The sequence below is a fragment of the Bombina bombina genome, chromosome 3 (genome assembly GCF_027579735.1).
Source record: "Bombina bombina isolate aBomBom1 chromosome 3, aBomBom1.pri, whole genome shotgun sequence".
NCBI lineage: Eukaryota > Metazoa > Chordata > Amphibia > Anura > Bombinatoridae > Bombina > Bombina bombina.
Genome location: NC_069501.1, coordinates 1,268,730,502 through 1,268,754,233, shown reverse-complemented (window position 1 = coordinate 1,268,754,233; position 23,732 = coordinate 1,268,730,502). Strand labels below are relative to the sequence as shown.

The 23,732-nt window shown below is 38.3% G+C and overlaps 1 protein-coding gene across 2 annotated transcripts in view; it reads right to left on the bottom strand.

The window, feature by feature from the left end:
- Positions 1-11,039: 11,039 nt before the first annotated feature.
- Positions 11,040-23,732, bottom strand: part of LOC128654726 (ecto-ADP-ribosyltransferase 5-like) — a 170,118-nt gene continuing 157,425 nt past the window's right edge. For both annotated transcript variants that reach the window (XM_053708812.1, XM_053708811.1), the window contains 2 exons: positions 23,180-23,232; positions 11,040-11,267 (listed from right to left, as the gene is read on the bottom strand). In XM_053708812.1, coding sequence (XP_053564787.1) covers positions 23,201-23,232 — 32 coding nt within the window. In that variant the 3' untranslated portion in view covers positions 11,040-11,267; positions 23,180-23,200. The remainder of the gene's footprint in view (positions 11,268-23,179; positions 23,233-23,732) is intronic.

The window sequence follows — 23,732 nt, the reverse complement described above, 5'->3', positions numbered from 1 at the left end:
TGTTTCACAAATACCAGGTAAAAAGTGTTCTGTTACACCAATACCAGATAAATAGTGCTCTGTTGCACCAATACCAAGTAAAAAGTGTCCTGTTACATCAATACCGGGTAAAAAGTGTTCTGTTACATCAATACCAGGTAAATAGTGTTCTGTTGCACCAATGCGAGGTAAATAGTGTTCTCTTACACCAATACCAGGTAAATAGTGTTCTCTTACATCAATACCAGCTAAATAGTGTTCTGTTTTACCAATATCAGGTAAATAGTGTTCTGTTACACCATTACCAGGTAAATAGTGTTCTGTTACACCACTACCAGGTAAATAGTGTTTTGTTACACCAATACCAGGTAAAAAGTGTTCTGTTGCACCAATGCAAGGTAAATAGTGTTCTCTTACACCAATACCAGGTAAATAGTGTTCTCTTACATCAATACCAGCTAAATAGTGTTCTGTCATACAAATACCAGGTATAAGTGTTCTGTTACACCAATACCAGGTAAATGGTGTTCTGTTACACCAATACCAGGTAAATGGTGTCCTGTTTCACAAATACCAGGTATGAAAAGTGTTCTGTAACACCAATACCAGATAAATAGTGTTCTGTTACACCAATACCAAGTAAAAAGTGTTCTGTTACACTAATACCAGGTAAAAAGTGTTCTGTTACATCAATACCAGGTAAATAGTGTTCTGTTACACCAATACCAGATAAATAGTTTTCTGTTATACCACTACCAGGTAAATAGTGTTCTGTCACACAAATACCAGGTATATAGCGTTCTGTTACACCAATACCAGGTAAATAGTGTTCTGTTTCACAAATACCAGGTAAAAAGTGTTCTGTTACACCAATACCAGATGAATAGTGCTCTGTTGCACCAATACCAAGTAAAAAGTGTTCTGTTACACCAATACCGGGTAAAAAGTGTTCTGTTACATCAATACCAGGTAAATAGTGTTCTGTTGCACCAATACAAGGTAAATAGTGTTCTGTTACACCAACACTAGGTAAATAGTGTTTTGTTACACCAATACCAGGTAAATAGTGTTTTGTTACACCAATACCAGGTAAATAGTGTTCTGTTACACCAATACCAGGTACAAAGTGTTCTGTTACACCAATACCAAGTAAATAGTGTTCTCTTACACCAATGCCAGATAAATAGTGTTCTGTTACACAAATGCCAGGTTAATAGTGTTCTGTTACACCAATACCAGGTAAATAGTGTTCTGTTACACCAATACCAGGTACAAAGTGTTCTGTTACACCAATACCAAGTAAATAGTGTTCTCTTACACCAATGCCAGATAAATAGTGTTCTGTTACACCAATACCAGGTAAATAGTGTTCTGTTACACCAATACCAGGTACAAAGTGTTTTGTTACACCAATACCAAGTAAATAGTGTTCTCTTACACCAATGCCAGATAAATAGTGTTCTGTTACACAAATGCTAGGTTAATAGTGTTCTGTTACACCAAGAGCAGGTAAATAGTGTTATTTTACACAAATACCAGATAACTAGTGTTCTGTTACACCAAGAGCAGGTAAATAGTGTTCTGTTACACAAACACAAGTTAATAATAGTTTTCTGTTACACCAATACCAGGTAAATAGAGTTCTGTTACACCAATACCAGATAAATAGTGTTCTGTTGCACCAATACCAGATAAATGGTGTTCTGTTACACAAATACCAGGTAAACAGTGTTCTGTTTTACCAATATCAGGTAAATAGTGTTCTGTTACACCAATATCAGGTAAAAAATGTTCTGTTACACCACTAGCAGGTAAATAGTGTTCTGTTACACCAATACCAGGTAAATAGTGTTCTGTTACACCACTACCAGGTAAATAGTTTTTTGTTACACCAATACCAGGTAAAAAGTGTTCTGTTGCACCAATGCGAGGTAAATTGTGTTCTCTTACACCAATACCAGGTAAATAGTGTTCTCTTACATCAATACCAGCTAAATAGTGTTCTGTTTTACCAATATCAGGTAAATAGTGTTCTGTTACACCATTACCAGGTAAATAGTGTTCTGTTACACCACTACCAGGTAAATAGTGTTTTGTTACACCAATACCAGGTAAAAAGTGTTCTGTGTCACCAATGCAAGGTAAATAGTGTTCTGTTACACCAATACTAGGTAAAAAGTGTTCTGTTACACCAATACTAGGTAAATATTGTTCTGTTACACAAATACCAGATAAATAGTTTTCTGTTATACCACTACCAGGTAAATAGTGTTCTGTCACACAAATACCAGGTATATAGCGTTCTGTTACACCAATACCAGGTAAATAGTGTTCTGTTTCACAAATACCAGGTAAAAAGTGTTCTGTTACACCAATACCAGATAAATAGTGCTCTGTTGCACCAATACCAAGTAAAAAGTGTCCTGTTACATCAATACCGGGTAAAAAGTGTTCTGTTACATCAATACCAGGTAAATAGTGTTCTGTTGCACCAATACAAGGTAAATAGTGTTCTGTTACACCAACACTAGGTAAATAGTGTTCTCTTACACCAATACCAGGTAAATAGTGTTCTCTTACATCAATACCAGCTAAATAGTGTTCTGTTTTACCAATATCAGGTAAATAGTGTTCTGTTACACCATTACCAGGTAAATAGTGTTTTGTTACACCAATACCAGGTAAAAAGTGTTCTGTTGCACCAATGCAATGTAAATAGTGTTCTCTTACACCAATACCAGGTAAATAGTGTTCTCTTACATCAATACCAGCTAAATAGTGTTCTGTTTTACCAATATCAGGTAAATAGTGTTCTGTCATACAAATACCAGGTATAAGTGTTCTGTTACACCAATACCAGGTAAATGGTGTTCTGTTACACCAATACCAGGTAAATGGTGTTCTGTTTCACAAATACCAGGTAAGAAAAGTGTTCTGTAACACCAATACCAGATAAATAGTGTTCTGTTACACCAATACCAAGTAAAAAGTGTTCTGTTACACTAATACCAGGTAAAAAGTGTTCTGTTACATCAATACCAGGTAAATAGTGTTCTGTTACACCAATACCAGATAAATAGTTTTCTGTTATACCACTACCAGGTAAATAGTGTTCTGTCACACAAATACCAGGTATATAGCGTTCTGTTACACCAATACCAGGTAAATAGTGTTCTGTTTCACAAATACCAGGTAAAAAGTGTTCTGTTACACCAATACCAGATGAATAGTGCTCTGTTGCACCAATACCAAGTAAAAAGTGTTCTGTTACACCAATACCGGGTAAAAAGTGTTCTGTTACATCAATACCAGGTAAATAGTGTTCTGTTGCACCAATACAAGGTAAATAGTGTTCTGTTACACCAACACTAGGTAAATAGTGTTTTGTTACACCAATACCAGGTAAATAGTGTTTTGTTACACCAATACCAGGTAAATAGTGTTCTGTTACACCAATACCAGGTACAAAGTGTTCTGTTACACCAATACCAAGTAAATAGTGTTCTCTTACACCAATGCCAGATAAATAGTGTTCTGTTACACAAATGCCAGGTTAATAGTGTTCTGTTACACCAATACCAGGTAAATAGTGTTCTGTTACACCAATACCAGGTACAAAGTGTTCTGTTACACCAATACCAAGTAAATAGTGTTCTCTTACACCAATGCCAGATAAATAGTGTTCTGTTACACCAATACCAGGTAAATAGTGTTCTGTTACACCAATACCAGGTAAATAGTGTTCTGTTACACCAATACCAGGTACAAAGTGTTTTGTTACACCAATACCAAGTAAATAGTGTTCTCTTACACCAATGCCAGATAAATAGTGTTCTGTTACACAAATGCTAGGTTAATAGTGTTCTGTTACACCAAGAGCAGGTAAATAGTGTTATTTTACACAAATACCAGATAACTAGTGTTCTGTTACACCAAGAGCAGGTAAATAGTGTTCTGTTACACAAACACAAGTTAATAATAGTTTTCTGTTACACCAATACCAAGTAAATAGAGTTCTGTTACACCAATACCAGATAAATAGTGTTCTGTTGCACCAATACCAGATAAATGGTGTTCTGTTACACAAATACCAGGTAAACAGTGTTCTGTTTTACCAATATCAGGTAAATAGTGTTCTGTTACACCAATATCAGGTAAAAAATGTTCTGTTACACCACTAGCAGGTAAATAGTGTTCTGTTACACCAATACCAGGTAAATAGTGTTCTGTTACACCACTACCAGGTAAATAGTTTTTTGTTACACCAATACCAGGTAAAAAGTGTTCTGTTGCACCAATGCGAGGTAAATTGTGTTCTCTTACACCAATACCAGGTAAATAGTGTTCTCTTACATCAATACCAGCTAAATAGTGTTCTGTTTTACCAATATCAGGTAAATAGTGTTCTGTTACACCATTACCAGGTAAATAGTGTTCTGTTACACCACTACCAGGTAAATAGTGTTTTGTTACACCAATACCAGGTAAAAAGTGTTCTGTTGCACCAATGCAAGGTAAATAGTGTTCTGTTACACCAATACTAGGTAAAAAGTGTTCTGTTACACCAATACTAGGTAAATATTGTTCTGTTACACAAATACCAGATAAATAGTTTTCTGTTATACCACTACCAGGTAAATAGTGTTCTGTCACACAAATGCCAGGTATATAGCGTTCTGTTACACCAATACCAGGTAAATAGTGTTCTGTTTCACAAATACCAGGTAAAAAGTGTTCTGTTACACCAATACCAGATAAATAGTGCTCTGTTGCACCAATACCAAGTAAAAAGTGTTCTGTTACACCAATACCGGGTAAAAAGTGTTCTGTTACATCAATACCAGGTAAATAGTGTTCTGTTGCACCAATACAAGGTAAATAGTGTTCTGTTACACCAACACTAGGTAAATAGTGTTTTGTTACACCAATACCAGGTAAATAGTGTTTTGTTACACCAATACCAGGTAAATAGTGTTCTGTTACACCAATACCAGGTACAAAGTGTTCTGTTACACCAATACCAAGTAAATAGTGTTCTCTTACACCAATGCCAGATAAATAGTGTTCTGTTACACAAATGCCAGGTTAATAGTGTTCTGTTACACCAATACCAGGTAAATAGTGTTCTGTTACACCAATACCAGGTACAAAGTGTTCTGTTACACCAATACCAAGTAAATAGTGTTCTCTTACACCAATGCCAGATAAATAGTGTTCTGTTACACCAATACCAGGTAAATAGTGTTCTGTTACACCAATACCAGGTAAATAGTGTTCTGTTACACCAATACCAGGTACAAAGTGTTTTGTTACACCAATACCAAGTAAATAGTGTTCTCTTACACCAATGCCAGATAAATAGTGTTCTGTTACACAAATGCTAGGTTAATAGTGTTCTGTTAACCAAGAACAGGTAAATAGTGTTATTTTACACAAATACCAGATAACTAGTGTTCTGTTACACCAAGAGCAGGTAAATAGTGTTATTTTACACAAATACCAGATAACTAGTGTTCTGTTACACCAAGAGCAGGTAAATAGTGTTCTGTTACACAAACACAAGTTAATAATAGTTTTCTGTTACACCAATACCATGTAAATAGAGTTCTGTTACACCAATACCAGATAAATAGTGTTCTGTTGCACCAATACCAGATAAATGGTGTTCTGTTACACAAATACCAGGTAAACAGTGTTCTGTTTTACCAATATCAGGTAAATAGTGTTCTGTTACACCAATATCAGGTAAAAAATGTTCTGTTACACCACTAGCAGGTAAATAGTGTTCTGTTACACCAATACCAGGTAAATAGTGTTTTGTTACACCACTACCAGGTAAATAGTTTTTTGTTACACCAATACCAGGTAAAAAGTGTTCTGTTGCACCAATGCGAGGTAAATAGTGTTCTCTTACACCAATACCAGGTAAATAGTGTTCTCTTACATCAATACCAGCTAAATAGTGTTCTGTTTTACCAATATCAGGTAAATAGTGTTCTGTTACACCATTACCAGGTAAATAGTGTTCTGTTACACCACTACCAGGTAAATAGTGTTTTGTTACACCAATACCTGGTAAAAAGTGTTCTGTTGCACCAATGCAAGGTAAATAGTGTTCTCTTACACCAATACCAGGTAAATAGTGTTCTCTTACATCAATACCAGCTAAATAGTGTTCTGTTTTACCAATATCAGGTAAATAGTGTTCTGTCATACAAATACCAGGTATAAGTGTTCTGTTACACCAATACCAGGTAAATTGTGTTCTGTTACACCAATACCAGGTAAATGGTGTTCTGTTTCACAAATACCAGGTAAGAAAGGTGTTCTGTTACACCAATACCAGATAAATAGTGTTCTGTTGCACCAATACCAAGTAAAAAGTGTTCTGTTACACCAATACCAGGTAAAAAGTGTTCTGTTACATCAATACCAGGTAAATAGTGTTCTGTTACACCAATACCAGATAAATAGTTTTCTGTTATACCACTACCCGGTAAATAGTGTTCTGTCACACAAATACCAGGTATATAGCGTTCTGTTACACCAATACCAGGTAAATAGTGTTCTGTTACACCAATACCAGGTTCAAAGTGTTCTGTTACACCAATACCAAGTAAATAGTGTTCTGTTTTACCAATATCAGGTAAATAGTGTTCTGTTACACCATTACCAGGTAAATAGTGTTCTGTTACACCACTACCAGGTAAATAGTGTTTTGTTACACCAATACCAGGTAAAAAGTGTTCTGTTGCACCAATGCAAGGTAAATAGTGTTCTCTTACAGCAATACCAGGTAAATAGTGTTCTCTTACATCAATACCAGCTAAATAGTGTTCTGTTTTACCAATATCAGGTAAATAGTGTTCTGTCATACAAATACCAGGTATAAGTGTTCTGTTACACCAATACCAGGTAAATGGTGTTCTGTTTCACAAATACCAGGTAAGAAAAGTGTTCTGTTACACCAATACCAGATAAATAGTGTTCTGTTGCACCAATACCAAGTAAAAAGTGTTCTGTTACACCAATACCAGGTAAAAAGTGTTCTGTTACATCAATACCAGGTAAATAGTGTTCTGTTACACCAATACCAGATAAATAGTTTTCTGTTATATCACTACCAGGTAAATAGTGTTCTGTCACACAAATACCAGGTATATAGCGTTCTGTTACACCAATACCAGGTAAATAGTGTTCTGTTTCACAAATACCAGGTAAAAAGTGTTCTGTTACACCAATACCAGATAAATAGTGCTCTGTTGCACCAATACCAAGTAAAAAGTGTTCTGTTACACCAATACCGGGTAAAAAGTGTTCTGTTACATCAATACCAGGTAAATAGTGTTCTGTTACACCAATATCAGGTAAATAGTGTTCTGTTACACCAATACCAGGTAAATAGTGTTCTGTTACTCCACTACCAGGCAAATAGTGTTCTGTTACACCAATACCAGGTAAAAGGTGTTCTGATACACCAATCACAGATAAAATGTGTTCTGTTACACCAATACCAGGTAAATAGTGTTCTGTTACACCAATACCAGGTAAATAATGTTCTGTTACACCAATGCCAGGTAAACAGTGTTCTGTTACACCAATGCCAGGTAAATAATGTTCTGTTACACCAATACCAGGTAAATCGTGTTCTGTTACACCAATAGCAGGTAAAAAGTGATTTGTTACACCAATAGCAGGTAAATAGTGTTCTGTTACACCAATTCCAGGTAAATAGTGTTCTGTTACACCAATACCAGGTAAAGAGTGTTCTGTTACACCAATACCAGGTAAATGATGTTCTGTTACACCAATACCAGGTAAAGAGTGTTCTGTTACACCAATGCCAGGTAAACAGTGTTCTGTTACACCAATGCAAGGTAAATAATGTTCTGTTACACCAATACCAGGTAAATCGTGTTCTGTTACACCAATACCAGGTAAAGAGTGTTCTGTTACACCAATAGCAGGTAAAAAGTGTTATGTTACATCAAAAGCAGGCAAATAGTGTTCTGTTACACCAATGATATATACAGTGGGTTCAAAGCACCTCAATTGGGCAAGGTATGATGTGTGAGCAACTGATATATGGCTGGATAATCCTTGAATATGTTTGACCGAGTTAGTAAAATTGGGATAAATTGACATTTATTACATGTATTAAAAGGTACAATAAAACAAAAATGTGGATCCACACTAACAAATACTTTAAAACCAAACCAATTAAAAACTCCTTGAAATTGAAATGTGTGAGGTGTTAGCTCACATTCCTGGTGAAATGAGTGTGAGGGTGTGTATCTGACGACGCCCAACTAACTCTAACTTGTCAGAGGAGTTGTTCTGATAGGTGTCAGAAACCTCCACAATGAGTGAAACAGCTTGTGTTGGATTGTATTGTGGTCACGGTTGACACATCTAATGATACTAAATATATGTTGCTCAAATATAATGGGTGACTTACTTATCTGATTGAACACCGTAATGTTGATGTTGTGTGCTGTGTAAATTACGTGTGAATCTAGTGTGCTAGTGTCTTAGAGTGGTTGATAATCTGTGGCAAATATCACAAAGGTGGCGATGATGTGCGTGAGTAAAAAAATGGCACTTCTGAATAAAAAGTCAATTCAAAAACATACAATAAAATTAAAAAAACAGTGAAAAATTGTAGTGACAAAATGATGCAAAAAATGGTGCAAACTCAAATTGAAAAATAAAACAAAAAGTGAAAACAATGCAATGAAGCAAAAATAAAAAAAATGATAATGTCAAACTTGTTTTCCTGGTGGTGAGAAGTCTGCTGTGAAGAATCTTTTAGTGATCCTGTCTCTTTATAATCCAATTTGAATCCTATTTGTGATGTCCTTTAAAGTCCTATTACTGCTACTACAACATCTAAAACACAGACAGAGATATCTTCACCCCTCTTGAAGTATGAAATAATTCCCTTGAAGTTGATGTTGAATATTTCTTGTGGATCATGTTGGTCCATTGGGTACCCAAGAGCTGCTCCACTCTAAATATGAGCGAGGCCCTGCTCTGTGTTTCTCTGTGTTTAGAGGCAGACAGTCAGGTCATTCCTACTCACAGGAAAGAGAGACAAACTGTTGTGAGCTAGGCTAAAATACCTAATACCCGGTAAATAGTGTTCTGTTACACAAATACCAGGTATAAAGTGTTCTGTTACACCAAGAGCAGGTAAATAGTGTTATTTTACACCAAGAGCAGGTAAATAGTGTTCTGTTACACCAATGCTAGGTAAAAAGTGTTCTTTTACTCCAAAACCAGGTAAATAGTGTTCTGTTACACAAATACCAGGTATAAAGTGTTCTGTTACACCAATACCCAGTAAATAGTGTTCTGTTACACAAATACCAGGTATAAAGTGTCCTGTTACACCAATACTAGGTAAATAGTGTTCTGTTACACCAATACTAGGTAAATAGTGTTCTGTTACACCAATACTAGGTAAATAGTGTTCTGTTACACCAATACCAGGTAAATAGTGTTCTGTTACACAAATACCAGGTAAATAGTGTTCTGTTACACCAATACTAGGTAACTAGTGTTCTGTTACACCAATACCAGGTAAATAGTGTTCTGTTACACCATTACTAGGTAAATAGTGTTCTGTTACACCAATACTAGGTAAATAGTGTCCTGTTACACCAATACTAGGCAAATAGTGTCCTGTTACACCAATACTAGGTAAATAGTGTTCTGTTAAACCATTAATAGGTAAATAGTGTCCTGTTACACCAATACTAGGTAAATAGTGTTCTGTTACACCATTACTAGGTAAATAGTGTCCTGTTACACCAATACTAGGTAAATAGTGTTCTGTTACACCAATACTAGGTAAATAGTTTTCTGTTACACCAATACTAGGTATAAAGTGTTCTGTTACACCAATACTAGGTAAATAGTTTTATTTTACACCAAGAGCAGGTAAATAGTGTTCTGTTACACAAATACCAGGTATAAAGTGTTCTGTTACACCAATACCAGGTAAATAGTGTTCTTTTACACCAAGAGCAGGTAAATAGTGTTCTGTTACACCAATACTAGGTAAATAGTGTTCTGTTACAACAATACCAGTTAAAAAGTGTTCTGTTTCACCAATACCAGGTAAATAATGTTCTGTTACACCAATACTTGGGGGAGGGGTTAGATTTAGGTGTTAATAGTTTATTTAGTGGTTTGCGATGTGGGTGGCCGGCGGTTTAAGGAATAATCATTTTAGTTTAGTATTATCAATGTGGGAGGGGGGGGGGGGGCGGCGGTTTAGGGGTTAATAGATTTTTTTTAGTAGTAGCCATGTGGGGGTGCGGCGGTTTAGGGGTTAATAATTTATTTTAGGGTTGGCGATGTGGGGTGTTGGCAGTTTAGGGGTTAATAGGTTTATTTAGTGTCTGCGATGTCACTGCGGTGGCTTAGGGGTTAATAACTTTAATTAGTTTCGGCGATGTCGGGGTGCGGCGGATTAGGGGTAGTTATACTAGGGTTTTATGTTAGGGTGCTAGGTTTTTACATAACTTTCTTTTTCCCATAGACATCAATGGGGATTGTGTTATGGCAATCGCCATTCAAGTTTTTTTCTAACACTTTCTCTCCATTGATGTCTATGAGAGAAAACGTGCACAAGCACGTAGAGTCAGACCTTTGGTTTTGTGCGGTATGGAGTTTATCGCACCATATCGCAAAAGAAGGTTTTTGAGTAACTTGTAATGGCAGCGCTATGGAGAGTGCGATACCGCTCTTTTTTGCGTTATTTACGCATCTGGTTTAGTGCACAACTTGTAATCTTGGTGATTATTTCTATGGGAGACATCTCAACTCTTACAGGGACCGATCCTTTATTATAGAATTCCATGAAGGCTACTGCTGCTAGTGTCGGCATGGAAAACCACATCTAGACCGGGAAATTTTTTAGAATTGACCTTTAAGGGTTAACATGGTTTGCTTCCACCATTGCTATTGTGGCTGGATATTTTAGTGATAGTAATATGTGTGAGATTATTTGGAATATTGGAAATAAAATAAAATCATTTAATTCGGGGACAAGGTAAAAGTGGAACAGAATTGTCACTTTATTACAAAAGCAGTGGGACATCCTAAAGACCCTTCAGAACAATATTTTACAGGTGAACAAATATCAAATAATATATATATTTTTTATTAATCCAAGTAGCCAAAATTCATCTGTGCCACAATGCTGGGAGGGAGAGAGAGACGATGGTATAGATTCATAGACGCTCTTGCAGTCTTTCTAAGCATATGTCCAAGTGTCCATTCTGTGTAAAAAAGAAACAATTGTTCAAAAAAGGCCCAAAACGTCCACTTACCAAGTAGCCCCACCCATCAAATCAGCCATTCCACAAGGCTATTAGGGATTTGCACGTAAGGCTAACTGCAATATTTGGTACTTGTGGTCAGAGTTAAGTGTAGGTAGAAGGGTTAATTGTTGTGGAACGCCATTATAGTTCTTTGGGTTTATTCCTGTGGTGATTCTGTGAAAACCAGAGGGCCCTCTAAATGTTTACTTAAAGGGATATGAAACTCAAGCATTTTCTTTTGTGATTCAGACAGAGAATGCAATTTTTAAAGTGTTTCCAATTTACTATTATCAAATTTGCTTTGTTCCCATGTTAGTATTTGTTGCAGAGATAGATGTCTAAAGAAGGGATTGGCGAATGTGCAATTCGTTTGGTTGAACAAATAGTCCTGTGGACATTCGTTTTGGACAATTGAATGTTGATAAGAATGAAAATCCATTAAAATTTAATAATCAAATGCTATTTCTGGTTTTTGAGTGTTACTTCAGTTTTCGAATGTTCATAATTAGATCGAATATCCACATTCGAAATTTTGAATGTAATATTCGTTTTAACAAATACTATTCAGAAGTTCAATAGTTCATTTGGTAGGGAGTTTAGTAAATTGATACAAAATAGATACAAATATATCAATTTGAATGTTTCTATTTCAAATATTGCATTACAGGTATACCCCGCTCATACAGCGGGTTAGGGGCCGGAGCCCCGCTGTAAAGTGAAAACCGCCTTAAAGTGAAACAAGGCAGTTTTAGCTTTCTTTTCACTTTCCAGTGTGTTTAAAAACTTAAAAACATGTTTTAATTAACTTATATTAGGTGTGCAATAGCGAAAAGTTTAGTTTAACTCTCGCACAGCACAGTATTCAATAAATACTGTACCTGTAAAATAGTGACAATCACTGTAGTACAATTTGCCAGAGTATAGCACTGAGACACAGATTGCACTGTAATGCTGTAAACAGAGTGAACTAAGCATAATAAAATAGTACCAGTCACTTTTCTTGCAATCTCACAAAGATTACAGCACTGTTTTAAAATCCTTGGAGGTTGAACTTCAGCTCCACAAAGCGCTGTATTAGCGAAGCGCTGTAAAGTGAAGCGCTGTAAAGTGAGGTATACCTGTATTCAAATATTACATTTAAAGAAAGCATCAGAAATACTATTACGTTCAACAAATAAACAAATGTGTTAAAAAAAATTTCATTTTTCGAATGTTGCAAAACATTTGCCCATTCCTAGTCTGAAGAACTATATGCCAGGAAATATTGCTTCCATCTAGTTCTCCTGCAAATGGATAACATTCTTTTTTTTCCATTTATTAAGTTTTAGACAATTACATATGTTTAAGATCTCAGAGAAAAACTGTAAATATATACTACAATCAAACATAACACATCCAATGTAGTACAAATACAATATGAAACCTCAACACGTTCTTATATAGAAGCTTAAAAACAAGAACGGTTTGAAATCAGGAATCTAGAATTGATATGAGATGCTAAAGCATAATTCTCAAACAAGATAACTAAACTAGCTGTTTATGTAAATGTCTCACTTTTTAATAAAGCTGCAAGTTCTAAACATGCCGTCTCCGACAGCATCAAATTGTTCTTTAATTATTCGTTGTAACCATTTCCTTAAAGGGACAGTAAAACGTTGGGGAAAATGTTACATAGTCATACAAATAATCTGCTTTCTAATCTACAAATCTCATCAGGAGTACCAGAAACTCAGTAAAAGTGACTGAGAAATTAAAATCATAAATTATGCTTACCAGATCATTTCCTTTCCTTCTGTATGAGGAGAGTTCACGGCTTCATTTCTTACTTGTGGGAAATACAGAACCTGGCCACCAGGAGGAGGCAAAGACACCCCTCCCCCACTTCCTTCATCCCCCACTAATTCTGCCGAGGGAACAAGGAACAGTAGGAGAAATATCTGGGTATAAATTGTGCCAGAAGAACAAAAAACAAATTTAAGTCCGCCCAACAGAGAATTTGGATGGGGGCCGTGGACTCTCCTCATACAGAAGGAAAGGAAATTATCTGGTAAGCATAATTGATGTTTTCCTTCTTAATATGAGGAGAGTCCACGGCTTCATTTCTTACTTGTGGGAAACATATACCCAAGCTCTAGAGGACACTGAATGAAAATGAGAGGGTAAAAAGAGAGGCAGTCCCTGTTTTGAGGGCACCACAGCCTGCAAAACCCTTTCTCCCAAAAGCTGCTTCTGCCGAAGCAAAAATGCCAAATATGTAAAATTTTGACAAAATATGCAAGGAAGACCAGGTAGTCGCCCTAAAAATCTAATCCCTAGAGGCCTCATTCTCAAGACCCAAGAGGAAGCCACAGCTCTAGCTGAATGAGCCTTTATCCTCTGAGGAGGCTTGTGTCCCGCTGAAGTAAGCGAACATGCTCCTCAAACAGAAAAAGAAGGAAGTGGGCAAGGCTTCCTGCCCCTTACACTTCCCAGAATAAACACAAACAAGGAAGAAGTCTGGCAAAACTCCTTTGTAGCCTGAAGATAGAACTTCAAGGCCCGAACCACATCCAAGTTATGAAATAACCGCTCCTTAGAAGAAGAAGGATTAGGACACAAGGAAGGAACCACAATCTCCTGATTGATGTTGCGATCTGAAACAACCAGAAGAAGAAAACCTAACCCAGTGAGAACAACCTTAGCCACACACAAAACTAGGTAAGAGACCTCACATTGCAAGGCAGCCATCTCAGAAACTCTGTGCACTGAAGCAATAGTCAGTAGAAAAAAGAACCTTCCAAGACAGAAAATCTTAATGTCAACCCCATGCATAAGCTCAAAACGGAGCCTTCTGCAAAACTTAGAACAAGATGTAAACTCCAAGGAGGAGCACTAGATCTAAACACAGGCCTGATCTAGTCAAAGCCTGAACAAAATACTGGACATCTGGAAGTTCTGTGAACCTCTCGAGCAGTAAAACAGGTAGGGCTGAAATCTATCCCCTAAGGGATCTACAGAAGGCCTGTCTCCAGAGCATCCTGGAGAAAAGAAAGGATCCTGGAAAACCTGGCCTTATGCCAGGAGAATCCCCACTCTACATACCAGAAGAAGTAGGTCCTGCACCCCTTATGATAGATGCGATGATACACCAGCATATGAGCTAGATCGAGAGTATCAACAATACTTTCAGAAAAACCTCTCTTGGCTAAGACTAAGCATTCAATTCCATGCAGTCAGACTCAGATTCCAGATTGTGAAGGACAGAAGGACACTGCTCCAGCAGATCCCTGTGACAAGGTCCATGGAGGCAAAGCCCCTAAACTGCGACACAACTCTAGATATAAATGGAGAAAACCGTCTCACTGATGCCTGCTCCTGCTAGGATCAACCATCCACAACCAAGAGTGACATGGCTGAAAAAGAAGACGGCTAAAAAGAAACCTCTAAGGGTGAAAATGGTCAGAGCCCCACCTGGGTTCAAACCCACCTTCTGCTTCAGTAGCGATGGAGCTAACACTGACACCTTGAAACTTGATCGGCTTTCCCATCCATACAAACATTCGAGCAGGGAATGGTTGTAGGGGACATCCGATCCTAAAGAGTACGCTCATAGAGAAGGTCGCTGGCAATGAGCTGACGTGGGCCTTCACCCACCACTAAACATGAGACCCTCCCATTTAGCAGGAGGAACTCTCCTTCTCCAAAAGAAGGTCTCCCCACTGAGAGGTCCCAACTGGTACGAACCCAGAAGACCAAATCCTCCAAGCAGAATGCTTGCTGAGGAACCAAAGGAATAATCGGAAGGAAACTCCCAACTCACAGACCTCCCTAGGACACTCTCTCCCCATGGACAAGGAAGCAACAAGGTCAAAACCGCCCCGGGAGAACTAAGAGAAAAATTTCTCAGAGCAGGGAGATCTGAACGGAACACTGGGATTGATTTCCCCCACCGGTATTCCATGAAAGTCTGTTATGACAGATTCACCAACCCCCTGCCAAAGTCACGGCCTCGGCTGTATATATCACTCTCCACCCCCGCATCAACAAAGACCGGAAGGGGGCTGGAGGGCATAACCCGATAGGGTAATTTTGCAAGATCTCAGGATGTAAAGAAAGCTGCCACCGCAGGATTCAACTCTAAGCCTTCAGCTTGCTAGGCAGGGTAGATAAAAATCCCTGTCTATAGACAAAACAGCATTCAGATCCACCCTGGTGGATGACACCAGCAACTCAGGTCTAGATCCAACTCTCTGAGGATCGAAAAGACATGAGAAAATCCCTAAAAGTCGATTAGCAGGTGAAGGTAAGAAACCCAGCAAGGCCGAGACCCGGGAACTTCTGTAAAATCTTGAAGCAGGATACTGGCACCTTAACCCCAGATCCCAAGAAGGATGAAACAGGAAAGACATCCTTCTTCTTAACAAAGGAAGGGAGAACCTTACATTCTCCAGTGAAAGAAGAGCTAATAAGCTCTGCTTAAAAAACATAGAACCCAATTAGGATGGGAAGACCCTCCCCCTATTAAGGCATGCACCAACAGCGGGAGAAAATATTCCTGCAGTGCGATAGATACCGGGGCAATGACTCCAAATGTCACTTGAAAAACATTTCCTTTTCCTTTTCTGACAAGACAATTGCCCAGAAAAGAAGCCTAGTTCCGGCCTCTAGGACCCCTAGATCCATATGATCCAGTATCCAGCACCCATCCCAGATAATACATAAACAGGTCCAGCCTGTTAACTAGGATAGATGGGCCTGCTGTACCTGGCCTGGAAATCTAGAAAAAAAACTCCTTCTCATAAGTAGAAAGAAGGAACAGACCTAATTAGAACCCACATCAGGTCCTGCCTGTCATCTAGGATACAGTATATCTTCCGGAACATTCCAGGGCTAAAACAAAAACTTCTTAAGTTCCAGCAAAGCTAAAACAACTGAATAATCAAAATTAAAGAAATTAAGCTCTGTGGCTTAAAATGTTTCTTGAAAAATCTATAATAATCCACCGGAAATTTCCAACAATCTCGACCATCAAAGTCGATAGTAAAAAAAATCCCATGTGACGAAACGTCTTTCTAAGAAGAGTTTCTAAATCAACCCAGAGCTCTAAAAACAAAAAACTATCCGGAGCGGAATAGCAAAGTAAAAGAAAATAGGCAAGCGCCCACAAGAGATAAGCTGAAAGGTGTGTGCAAACAAAAAACATGTCCGGCCTGTCATACGACACAACCCCCCATAGAGCTCGGAACTGGGATTCTAAATAAACGATTAAACTAAAACTAAAACAAGATGACAAGGAATATCACCATCCTCCACACGTCTAGTTAAGATCGTTATCTGATTTAGAGGACTAAGATTCAACTGACTGATCAGTACTGGGAACCTCTAACATCGCCAAAACCTCTCTCAGAAGTAAACGCAGATGTGCCAATCTAAATGCTAAGCCTTCCGCAGTCGGAGGACCAAAGTCAGCAGACTCCGACCCTGGCGGCTCTCCCTCTGAAGCCTCAGAGGGAACCGAATCCCCAGAGGACTGATCGCACACAATCGTTATTTTACACGAATGTCCTTGAGCAGGAGAGCCTGGATTAACCCTTTGCTTACACATAGCAGCAATAGTTAACATTGCTAAGGCCGTAAAGATGGCCATGTGGAACTGCATAGTAACCTCTGGAGGAAACAAGCCCCTTACAGGTGAAGGAGGATTGGAACTTGGGAAAACTGCATATGTAGGAACAGAATCTAGGGAACACACCTTACTGGATGAAGAGTCCACAGAGGTGGATGGCTCAGTGGTCTCTAACATCTCAACATTGATTGATAAGAACACTCTATTGCGGCATACAGAACATAATTGAGCGGGCTGGATTACCCGGGCCTCCTCACATTATACACAGGTATCAAATTCTGTATCAAAAGGGACCCCCCTCTAAAATATCAGAATCCTCCATAGCTCGTCTATATCAAAATTATAGAAAAGGAAAAACAACTGGCACCCTATACCCCCAATGGCTGGGGCACTCACCACCTCCAATGACCCAGACAGATAGAGAAGATGCTCCTCTCTGCAGACACCTGGTCAGGAATTGGAAGCAGGGAAAAAATGTGACCATTCCCGGTCACATGGTGCTCATGCAGGACCTGTCCCTGCTGTGGCAAAAGTGCGCCATCTTAATATAAAGATACTGCGCAGCTCTCAAAATGAAAATAACCTGTACGTTCCGTATCAGCCTAAGAGCCCAAACGTTCTTACACATAAGCAGTTGAAATCACATAACAAATATGATAAAAAAATCCCCACTGTTAAATAATCACCCTCAGGAGATATTAACCCTTGATTCCATAAAGATAAAGGAGTCCCACTGTGACCCTGTCTTCTATCGTTAACATGTGTGTAAAATAATGAAACAATCTTACCGGAATCTATGCCGTGAAACAGTGACATGGTCCTTCAAGTTTGACAGATTGCAGCAGCACTTCTGACATGGACTTGAGTGAAGAAAGCAGGCAGTGAAACTCGTCAACGCTGATTGCTTAAGGAGCTGTCAATATGAGTCTGGATGGGTTCGCAGAATGACTCTCCCTGCATCTCCAGACTCTAACTTTCATCAATTCTCTTACTGAGAGGCTGACAAGACTACATAAAACTCCAGTCCCATTTCGAAGGGCAGATGCCTTTCCTAAGGAACTACTCCGAAATATTCTGACACTTCTCTGCCAACCTCCTGTCACGAAAGGCAAAGAATGACTGGGGGATGAGGGAAGTGGGGAAGGTATTTAAGCCTTTGGCTGTGGTGTCTTTGCCTCCTCCTGGTGGCCATGTTCTGTATTTCCCACAAGTAAGGAATGAAGCCGTGGACTCTCCTCATATTAAGAAGGAAATTAGTAATGTGGTTTAACCTGGTTTACTAATATGACACAAATGTAAAACCTGTTTTTCTCACATTCAGATTGGGTGAATAGACTTTCTCAGGTTTTGTTCTTCATGGGGGGTTAAACACACATGCAGTTAAACAAAATGTGAAAGTGAAATATGCTGACTCAAGGCTCAATTCCATTGAGCAACAATAAAAATTACTGAAGCGGGGGACGCTTCCGGGCTTCAGCCAAGATGGCTGCTTTACTTTGAGGCTGCAAGGATAAGCAGATAAACCCACTGATTATCAGCGATTCAGGGTGTCATCGACTCATAATTTTATTACAATTTAAACAGTTGGACCTTACTGAGAAGCCTGTTGTGAGTAGTTCGCCCGACTTCTAGCCCTTAGTACTGGAACGGCGAGGTCTTCGGTGGTGACACATAAGTGCCTGTGGCCTTTGCCTAACCCCCCCGGTTTATCCGGGTTGAGCAGTTCTTATTGACTGCAATTCACCTTTACAGCACATCTTGAGATTCAAGCGGAGGATCTTCTGTGCGCTCACTTCGAGCGACTCTCAGCACTTATTGCAAGAGAATGGGGAAACCTGCGGAGGGCTCTACACCCAGAAACGGAACACCTACAACCTAACCGGCAGAGACTTCCTACTGACATGAAGCAGGCTCTGGAGGAGCCCAGGGAGACCTCCGAAGGAAACTTTTTGTTTGGGCCGGAGCTGGATCAGGGAGTTCCCTGTAACGTTGCAGTCGGCTTGGGGTTACCTGAAATGCCGCCTGAGTTCCCGGCACCCTGCAATGCCCGCCTAGGGGACACAGAGAAAACCGGAGCTGTCTCTCAGCCACTGGCTCCTATGGAGAGCCTTGACCATGTGATGGAGTGAGCGGTCCTTGCTTGCAATGCGGGCACACTTTTTTTCATCCACAGAGGCATTGGCTTCTAATGATCCCACCGGTGGCAAGTTTCGGAGGCTATACGCTGCAAAGGACGCAGCGAGTGGAGGCGCCATGCGGGACACAGACCCCTATTGGACTGGGTCATTTGTTGTGGCCGAACTATTGTTGGACTGCAGAGGATTGCAGGCACATGCACTCCTAGTCCCGGAGAACAGCCTGGGGTTGAGTGCTAGACGGTTTGGAAACAGGGCTGTGCAGCACGGCCACAGCATACATATTTTGAAAACAGGAGTCGGATGAAGATTTCTTCTTTATGCTGAGTGGCTCCACTGGTTTGGGACCCTGGACTCTGTCCTTTGATTTATGTGGGCAATAGTAAGTACATAGTTGAAGAGCTGTCTAAACCAGCAGTCTAGAGTTAATTGAAGTTTGTGATGCGTAGCGCAAACTCCTCACACAAAAAATTTGACTTTGCCTTAGCATATATTTGTAGAGGTATCTACGCTTCTAGACCCCAAATGCTAGATCCCACTGCCCATATAGTACTTGGCCCCCTTCAACTCCCCTTATATACGGTGGGACATCACAACTCATAAAGACATTATAGCCCGTAATGAAGTTACATGGTCTGCAATCAATATGGGGACTACAAACCCTGATGCTTTACAATCAGGTACCGGGTTCATCTGCAATATCTGTCATAACTGGACTACCAAGCCCTGTTGATACCCTGGTCCTTTAGGCCTGTATTTTGGGGACTATGCACATTAATCACACTATGAGGTTGGTCTGTGGTTCTTCTCATAAATAGTCTCATACAATGTTACCCCTTTTTTGTTGTTAAATTTTCTTTGCATGCATACTTTCCTGATATGCCACTGAGCTGTCATATTTAATTTGCTGGGTACTCATCACTTAGTTGGGTGTAGGATGGGATCTGCACTTTAGACTTGAATGCATAGCCCAACTTAATAGCAGCACACAAACTTATGCCTCCTGGTTTTAGACTGCTATATAATAATATCGCTGACACCTTTTTCTGTTTATCTTAGTTCATTTAGGGAATAGTTGTTAACACTTATTACATGTGTGTTCTCCCCTGTTTATTTCTCTTGATTACTGTACATGCTTATGACTCAGGGGTGTATACTAATTGAGCTGTTATACTACTTTATCTCACTGTAATTATATGTATTGAACTGGTTTGATCTAGGATTTCTACTGCAAATTACAACTATGCTACCTCACTCTACAACTTATATTTTAGTCACTATAATGGCTCAATTTGGATTCTGGCTCTCTACATGTTTACTTAGACCCTATATGCAGTTTGCTTATGTGTGGTGCTATCTCTCCCTATCAGCGGCCGCGATGGGTGATTTAGGTCCCTATTATAGCTCTACTGCTTAAGTTTCCACACTACTATAGCCAGAGTGTTAAGTATCTAAATTAGTTCTCATTTTTATCACTTACCAACATAGCTTTTAAACTACAGTGCACCCACACCATATACCATATATCGCCCCTGTAAGGATATAGGATCCCGGATCCCTCAATTGCTTGTCACCCTTTCTCTTCCCTAGTTGGTTTTAGCCTGACACCACCTCCAACATATTCCTCAGATTTGGCTGTCATCTACAAAGTCATTAACGCTTGAATTGCTTATCATATACTATAAATGTTCATAAATGTTAGTTATATTGTTCAAAGGTCCAAAAGTGGCCTTATTAAACCATACCCCTCCTTATTTACACACTGCAATTTCACGTAGGTCCAAAAGTGGTCTTCTAGTATCAGAGGAGGTCCGCATAATCTTAAAAAAAAGAGGTTTCAGTTATCTTTGCCTACTATATATTGTGCTTCTATGTAACTGTGAATGTGTATCTTTTTCTTATTGTGTGTTTTATTCTAACACCTGTACTCTTTAAACCAAGGCAATGAGCCAAGATTTGTACATGTACCTAATAACCTCAATAAAAATTGTTAAAAAAAAAAAAAAAAAAAATTACTGAAGCGGCCGACAGCTAAAAGTAGTTTACTGCTCCAGTACCAGGTTTCCATTTAAATATTTTGCTGCAGTGCGTGCAGTCACTCTTTTTGTGTAGGTGTAAGTTAACTTTGTGTTAACGCTTCCACCCGACATTCGATTTCTTGAAAATTAATTAGTTGCTATGGTAACCCGACCTTACAATATAAACTTTACGTTTAAGGTCTGCGCTCCTTACCTGTGATCACCTCTAAAGAGAAACAAAAACAAAGTTAGCGCTGCGCAATCTGTCGGCGCTCTACAAATACCTGATAATATTGATAATAATAAACGATACACTTATTTATAATACATAATTTTTAATTATAAGCAAATACTATTTTTTATTATAATTATATTTTCCACTTTATTAATATATGTAATATGTATTGCTGCCCTAGGCATAGGTCTAGTTTGAATTTTGTAGATATGTGCTTGCATATATTCTTATATGTAAATATGTACTGATATTTCCATAAGAACATAAAAGTGCAACTATTCCTATACATGGGACAACAATAAATATTACATATTTCAGTTTTTTTTCTATATTGAAACACTTGCATTATTCGCAAGGTTTAAAATTTTAATGGGAAATAGGTCTCAAAAAACTCCCTTTCTCCTCTTTTACATCTAGTTAAGCTGGGTGTAATTTTTTTCAATGTATTGTCAGCCTCCGGCAGTGAATTAATGGTTTGTAATTTCATTGGAAACCTGGTATAAGTTATCACTTAACGGCTTCTATTACTATCTATGGGACGTTATAAAATATTTTTAGGTATAACGCAGCATCAAAAGCACTTGATAAACGAAATTGCTTCAGACAACATATTTATCGGTTTGCGACCTCTCGCAAACCAAATTAGGGCTCAATGAATGTAATCCTTAAGTTGATTACTGTGTTTGTGCTAAATGTGTGAGAGTACAGTTTTTTCAATTTAACTTGTAATATTAGTTTATAACTTGCTCAATGAAAGGGACGTGGACAGGAATGGTCTGCCAGTGTTTTTTCAGTCCAGTGTTAATTTCGTCGACTAAAACTAGTCTAAAATGAGGATAAAACTAAAGAAATTCTGATGACTAAAATACGACTAAAACTAAAATGGCATTTAAGTCAAAAGACTTTGACTAAAATGAAATCAAAAATTGCTGTCAAAATTAACACTTTATGCAAGGTGTTATAATCAATTCATATCTAATTACTGCTCTCTTGTAAAAAACAAAAAACAAACAAAAGCAAGGCTATCTTCTTGTTTATTTATGAAACTTGGTTTTATTTAATTTTTGGATAAAGACATGTTATATACCACAACAGTTAAATCTGTATTGCATGTTCAGACCTTAATACCATAAATAAAAACCGGTTAATAAACCTTTACTCCAGGAGTATACTGTATAATGAGTTTGGAAGTTCTAGACCAGTGTTAATATCGTTGCTGAAAAGTTTTCAAATCTTCCTATACAAATAAGAATAACCCACAAGTATGGGTTTAAGTTATGCTGTGCCTGTGCTAGCTGCAGAAACGTTTTGTTGTGTTGAGTTACTTTTGTTTTAATTATTAACAGAAAACTGTTAAAGTTTTTATATTGGGTAATATGTGCAATGGCGTTTTTTTATATTTTAAAGTTGCACTTCTGTTTGTTTATGAAAGTTGGTTTTATTTAATTGTAAGTTTAATAAAGACGTTATTTATAACAATGGCTAAATCTGTGTCTGTATTGCATGTTTAAACCTTAATATCATAAATAATAACAGGAGTTATGTTTACTCCTGGAGTATATAATCAGTTTGCAAATGATAGAGAAATGCTTAAATAATGCATTAAACTTTAACTAAACTCCCTTCTAGAGATCAAGCTGACTAAAACTGAAGCAAGTTAGATGACTAAAATACGACTAAAAATAAAATGGCATTTTAATCAAAAGACTTAAAACTAAGACTAAAACGAAATTTGTTGTAAAAATTAACACTGTTACAGTCCCAGTGTAATATCGCTTTCTGCAACACAAAACAGTAAATAACCTGCTCCATGTGCTCGTGAGCAGGAGCTGAATTGTAGGTACGAGCATAGAGCACAATACCTCAAGACCACTTACCAGTATTTTCTTAAAACAGCTTCATCCACCTGCAGATTCAGCTTCTTTATTGTCTGTTAAAAAGCAAATAGATGAGTGAAATAAAATGGTCACATTCACTTGTCTGAACAGAGCAGAAATGTCCAACTCCAGTCCCGGGGACATGTATATTGTATGTAGTAAGGGGTAGGCATAGAGTTAGTCTCACAGCTGGCCTTAGAACTGTTTAGTTCTAGTGCTGATTTTATGGTTAGGGTTTGTTCTAGAGCTGAGTTTATGGTTAGAGTTTGTTCTAGAGCTGAGTTTATGGTTAGGGTTTGTTCTAGAGATGGGTTTATGGTTAGGGTTTGTTCTAGAGCTGAGTTTATGGTTAGGGTTTGATCTAGAGCTGAGTTTATGGTTAGGGTTTGTTCTAGAGCTCAGGATATGGTTAGTTCTAGTGTTGAGGCTATGGGTATATCTAACTATAACTAGCGTTATTATTAGGGTTAGTTCTAGAGCTGGAATTATGGTTAGGTTAGTTCTAGGGCTAGGGTTATGGCTTGGATTACTTATTCAGCTGTAGTTATGTCCA